The 6,025-nt window shown below is 37.0% G+C and overlaps 1 protein-coding gene across 1 annotated transcript; it reads left to right on the top strand.

The window, feature by feature from the left end:
• The first annotated feature begins 527 nt into the window (after nt 1-527).
• On the top strand, nt 528-5,504 carry LOC147475414 (homeobox protein knotted-1-like LET6). Its single transcript, XM_086581820.1, has 4 exons — nt 528-987; nt 1,240-1,483; nt 3,963-4,207; nt 5,059-5,504. The coding sequence occupies exons 1-4, from the start codon at nt 679-681 to the stop codon at nt 5,257-5,259; spliced, it is 999 nt and encodes a 332-aa protein (XP_086437946.1). The 5' UTR covers nt 528-678; the 3' UTR covers nt 5,260-5,504.
• Nucleotides 5,505-6,025: the final 521 nt, after the last annotated feature.

Genomic DNA, 6,025 nt, shown 5'->3' on the forward strand with positions numbered 1-6,025 from the left:
CGGTTCACCATTCACCACTAGTACTCAAGAATGGTTCATGACAAATAATCCCACAAGCCAAACGAATATCAAATGGACTGACAACTGATTGCCATCAATCACAATTCTGCCTTTTGATTCCCTCTACCTTGTCTCTCTCTCTCCTCATCACCTCACCTTCAATCAATAGTATGTACTATGTACTATGTTGAGTACTGAACAGTAGTAGTGCAATAAACGAGGAAGGAAGTTGGACAAGTGTGAGTTTGATTTCATTGGGAAGGAAAGATTTTAAAGAAGATCATATTATGTTTACGTGTTCTAATTCCCTAGCTAACTTTACTAAACTTGTTGCTTCTTGGATTTTACACCTTTTTCTGCCATATACCGCGTGCACCCTGCCCACCACTTCTTTCACTCTCTCTCTCTTTATTCTTGTTGCTTGGCTAATCATGATGATGTGGTCAGAAGAAAAACACCCCTTTCCAATGGAAGTCTGAAATCTGCTTTTTATTAAGCAAAGTAAACAAGAGCTACTACTTAGTATTTTCTGCAAAAGGACTGAAAATCTGTACCACAAAATCCGGGAGTTTTCTTGATCAAATACAAAGAGAACAGTAGAAAGGGAAAGAGACAGAAGAGGGGTCATTTAATAGAGAAGAAGAAAGAGAGAAAACAAAAAAGAGATAGAAAGAGAATATGGAAGGTGGTGGGATGGGTTTTGGAGAGAGTGTTGGTGGTGGAGTGTCATCTATGATGATGCCTACTTTCATGAGTTTTTCTCCTTTTTCTTCTAACCCTAACACTAGTGCTACTAATACTACTACTACTAATACCCACAACTCTTCTTTGCTACTCAACAAAGACAACAACCCTCAACAACGTTGTTATTTCATGGACAACAACAATATTGAGACTGACACTGCTGCTTTTGGCTCTATGAAAGTTCAGATCATGTCTCATCCCCTCTATCCTCGTCTCTTAGCTGCCTACATCAACTGTCAGAAGGTAAAATAAATATAACTGATCTAGCAGTGTGGATACCCAACAAATAAGGCACTTCACCCTAAAGGTCTAAATAAATAAACCACTAAAAACTAAGAATTGATCTACTGATGCTCCCTTTTTACATCAAAAGCTTACATCATTAGGTATAAAGATGGAAAATTTTACACCATCTATATGAAATGAGTGATTAACTGATTATGTTTATGTTGTTTACTTGGATCCATATGGACCGTTGTAATAAAAAACTAACAGATTGGAGCACCACCCGAAGTGTTAGCAAGGTTAGAGGAGGCGTGCACGTCTGAGGCGACTTATGGTCGAGTGCCGAGGAGGGACAGCATTGGGGAAGACCCAGCACTTGATCAGTTCATGGAGGCATACTGTGAGATGCTTGCCAAGTATGAACAAGAACTCACGAAGCCTTTTAAAGAAGCCATGATGTTTCTGTCCAGGATTGAGTGCCAATTTAAAGCCCTCACCGTTTCTTCAAATTCTGGTGATGATCCTCTTTTCTCATACTTCTATTTTCTTGGTAATTTAATTCTAAGCAGTACTTCTCTTACAAGTCATGCATTGCATGATAGCAAGGCGAAGTAGAATATAGGGATAAGGGATCCTCTGAGTGATAAAAATGTTTTAGTACTGAGAGAGAGAGAGAGAGAGAGAGACGTTATATTTGTTGTTCTGTGATCATATAGATATATTCTTATTGATTCTTATAACAGTTTTAAGGTTGTGTTTTGAAACTCATACAATATTAATTCTTATTGATTCCCATTTGATATTTTGGTAGGTGTGGAACTGATAGTAAATTGTTGTGTTACATATTTTGAGCAGATATTTCGAATATGAAACTAAATACGCACACTGACACAGTCATATATATACACAAGCAAAATGTTGGAAAGGAAACCCTAACCCTAACTTTCAACTCGGTCGGAATTTAATGAAAAGGGAATTTCCTATTAGTAAAATCGTTGTTGAAGATCAAGATTGTTTCCAGATGCGGACCGTAATACTAATTACTAAGCTATATAAATAATTGTTTGGCTGTAAGTGTGGAAACTGAATGGAGTTAGAGCAAAGTGAAAGAGAGAAACCTATTAGCTTATAGAAAGGTGAATACATGTTTCCAAGAGTGAAGATCAGTTCAAAGCCATAATATGCATCCAACATTGCCAAACAGGAGATCTTGTTCTGAACTCATGATTCATGATAGTATGGTAGACAAATGAGATACTTTCAGAGAATTGTGTGAAACTAAGCAATTACCTAGAAACCAACTAAACAGGTAAGTTTATTAATGAGCTAGGACAGTTCTGTTGACTCTTAGCAATTCCCTGAATTTTCAGTCGAGCCACATCTTTCAAGTATATCATACAAGACAAATGAGATACTCTAGCAAAGTTTTATATTAGGATCATTTAACTGCATTATGGAACCTCGATCAACAGATGTTTTGGCGATAAATTGGGGTTAGGCAGACCTCTACCTGAGGTTTTTTTTGTTTGATTGGCAAGCCTGTTTTAAATGAAGATCAGTAACTCTTTGATACTGGCGGAGTTCGAGCCCCAGACCTCTGGTATCAACACCCAAAGGTTTTACCGACTTTGCTAGTCGGCACCTGTTACCTCTACCCGTGTTGATTAACATAATGAATGTACATTGTCCCCATCATATCATTGTACGCTATATGTTTTACTCCACATTCAAGACGGGGTACAAACTGAACTAGATGATGTACAGTAGAGTTGCAGATCGAAGGATGCAAAGTAGTCAGAAGCTTGATTCGATTTTCGCAATGTGTAGCAAATTCATGTGAAGTTTATCACTGTGTGGCTGTTGAAACATGATAACTTGTTGTGTTTGGATGGAAGTTCCACTAGAAAAAATTAAACAAACCTCACGTCGGATAGTGGGATTCTACTATTTAAGTTGTAACTATAATGATTTAAATAGAGGTATCTGAAAATGGCACATATGGTTGATTTTTATCTATAGTATGCTAACTTAAGTGGTGGAAATTATTCTGGGTATTGCTTGCTGATTTTGACTGGAAGTTACTAATCCTTTAATTCTTTTATTTTTTTTAAAAGATGCTGGGATTTCCATCTGTATTATAACTTTTCATAAGCCATTGTTACATCTTCTTCTATGAGAGTTCAAAACATTACATAAAGGAGGAATAAAAACAAAAACATCTTTGTTCTCACCAAGAGATAGTTTTGCCAAGTGATCGACAGCTCCATTTTCTTCTCGAAAAACATGGAGAAAGAAACCACATTAAGACAAAGCATCAATCTTCTGATTATGGCCACCAGATTCCAGTATTGCCATGGAGAAATCTCTATCTCTCTTAGAATTTGAATTGCTCTTACCGAGTCGGATGCCACTATGACTCTTTGAAATCCATGAGTTATGCCTATACTAAGCCCACTATCTATTGCCTCTAACCCTTGAAACAGGATCGAATGCTCATCTCGTCCTCCAGTAAAGGCAAATAAAAAATTACATTTTTCATCTCTCGCCAGTCCACTGTATACTAATATTTTAATTCTATGTTACATGGACGCACCACATTTTAAAACTACTCCGTGTCTCATAAGTATCCCCGTGCCGGACACGATACAAACGCATATTGTACTGTATGTGATATACCTCAATTTTTTTATATTGTTGTGTCAGACTCTCCGTATATGTGTTAATGTAACTTAGCTTTATTTACTCGCAAGATAAGCCCTCAACTGTTGAGATAAAGTAGTAAATTTTAATTTAGACCTTGTATTTTTCTTCAGTAGAATCATTGAGCTGACCTTAACATATATAGGAGTTCAGGTTACATAAAATCAGTTGTCCAAGCTGTTCATGTGCTGGGAATCCATGCAAAAATAATCTCTTTTTGCCACAATGGGGATTATATATTTGCTTAGTAGGATTGTTAAAAGCTTCTTGTAAAGTGACATGTCAATCATCAGGTCATTTTGAGGCTGCTGATTTGAACGAGAAATTCGAGGAAAATGTTGATGTAAGTGATCACTATATTGATCCTCAAGCGGAAGACAGGGAACTGAAGCTTAAACTTTTGCGGAAGTACAGTGGGTATTTGGGAGGTCTTAAGCAGGAATTTATGAAGAAGAAAAAGAAAGGGAAACTCCCCAAGGAAGCTAGGCAAAAGTTGCACGACTGGTGGAGTAGGCACCACAAATGGCCTTACCCATCGGTATGTTGTCTATTACTCTATTACTGTTTTTTGAACATTCTATTTGCTGTTTGTTTTGTTGTTTATGTTCCTTCTCTGGGCGAGCATCCACATAGCATGAATTTTTCATCTGTCTATTTGTGGGGTTGCCCACTTGTCTGTCTACTCGAATGGTCGCGATGCACAATTCCTGGCATTAGTTTCTCTATGATAGATCTAGGTAAGGTAGTGCAGAAAGAAAACTTGTTGGCCTGGTTGGTATATATATTCTTGATTCACTTGATTGCATGACCTCAAAATATAGTATGTTATTTTATTGCATGTCATTAACATTTGATGCCAACAACTTGAATACCATCAAAAAAAAAAAAAGATGTCAACAACTTGAATACGTTCTAGATACTTTTCTTTTATAGAAGATGAATAATGCATTTTATAAAGTTGTTCGATACATGGTCTGCAATGGTACACAAAGATTATGAGCCTCAAAGATTATTACTTCTTGAACTAAGTGCAAGAACTAAACTGCATATGTAAACTGTTTTTGTGTGGATTCTTACGGTTTAGTACATAACATGAATGCTGATATGATAAGAAAAGAAAAAACCAAGTTCTTCCGTGGGATTGATCCTGAAAATGAGTTTCAATTACTGAATATTATGTCAGCTTTTGGAACCAGTCATACTCTTTATGTAATCTTGTGTGCAAGAAGTTAATTACTAATATCATTGGAAGGATCACTTGCTTACCCGTCCATACATTATCTTCATTCTTCAATTTTAAATGGGTCAAGAAGTTTGTGGTTAAAAGCTAGAAACCCATTTTATGATTTCTTCTTACTGATTTAATTTTGAATTTGGACATGATCTCAGGAATCACAGAAGCTAGCACTTGCAGAGTGTACTGGATTAGATCCAAGGCAAATAAATAATTGGTTTATCAACCAGAGAAAGCGCCATTGGAAGCCCTCGGAAGAACTGCAGTTTGCAGTGATGGAAGGAATGCAACCCCACTACTACATAGACAACATGCTGGCCAATCCGTTTTCCATGGATGGCACACCATTACTCTGATCATGTAATGCTTTATAATGTGTGCTGCATTTAACTGTGTAACCTTAAAGCCAGACATACCGCTAGCTTTTGTTGTAATGCCTATGTATGGGTAAAAGAATACCTAGTTACTTGAAGACTGGTTATTCTGTCAGAGAATTATAAGCCAATTAACTGGTGCTTTTAAATAACAATCCTGGAGCAAAGAGTAATTTTTTTGCTTCGAGCTCTTTAATTTACCAGCAGTCAGCCCCTTTTAAGACAAATAACATGGAAAGAAGGAATTATAAGCAGCATCCTAGTCGTTTCTCTTAATCTAAATGTCAACAACAAAGGTTGATGAAAACAGCCAGCTCTCTCTGTCTCAATGGGTTGGTGTGGAACTGCATCTTTCTTGCTTGTAAATTGCTGTGAAAGGATGCATGTGAACCTATTTACCTGAGTTTGATTATATGAGTTTCACCGCCAAGGCCCCAAGAGGTTTTCACGTGTCACCAGCAAGCCTAATAAATCTAAGAAGTTGTCAAGTCTTTGTGATAATGGGTGTAACCCAAACCTTGCCTCTGCCACTCTTAACTGTGTCTTATACTCTTTATCAAGTCTACTACTGTATATAGTATAAGTGCAATTTAGAAATTCATTTCGTGCGTCTAAGATGGACATTAAAAGAGAGCTGTACCTCCTCATGAGGACAAAAAGAAAAGTAATGAAGACACTTGACATCGTTGGTCTGCTGGAATTTGTAAAAGGGAAACGGAGGAGCTTAAGCACAAAATTTGTATATGTG

The sequence above is a fragment of the Coptis chinensis genome, chromosome 9 (genome assembly GCF_015680905.1).
Source record: "Coptis chinensis isolate HL-2020 chromosome 9, ASM1568090v1, whole genome shotgun sequence".
Taxonomy (NCBI): Eukaryota; Viridiplantae; Streptophyta; class Magnoliopsida; order Ranunculales; family Ranunculaceae; genus Coptis; species Coptis chinensis.

Excerpts from the sequence above, each read along its gene's own strand:
- LOC147475414 (XM_086581820.1), top strand. The coding sequence starts at position 679 with ATGGAAGGTGGTGGGATGGGTTTTGGAGAGAGTGTTGGTGGTGGAGTG. Across the intron at positions 988-1,239 it reads CCTACATCAACTGTCAGAAG|ATTGGAGCACCACCCGAAGT; the intron begins GTAAAATAAATA and ends AAAAACTAACAG. Across the intron at positions 1,484-3,962 it reads CACCGTTTCTTCAAATTCTG|GTCATTTTGAGGCTGCTGAT; the intron begins GTGATGATCCTC and ends GTCAATCATCAG.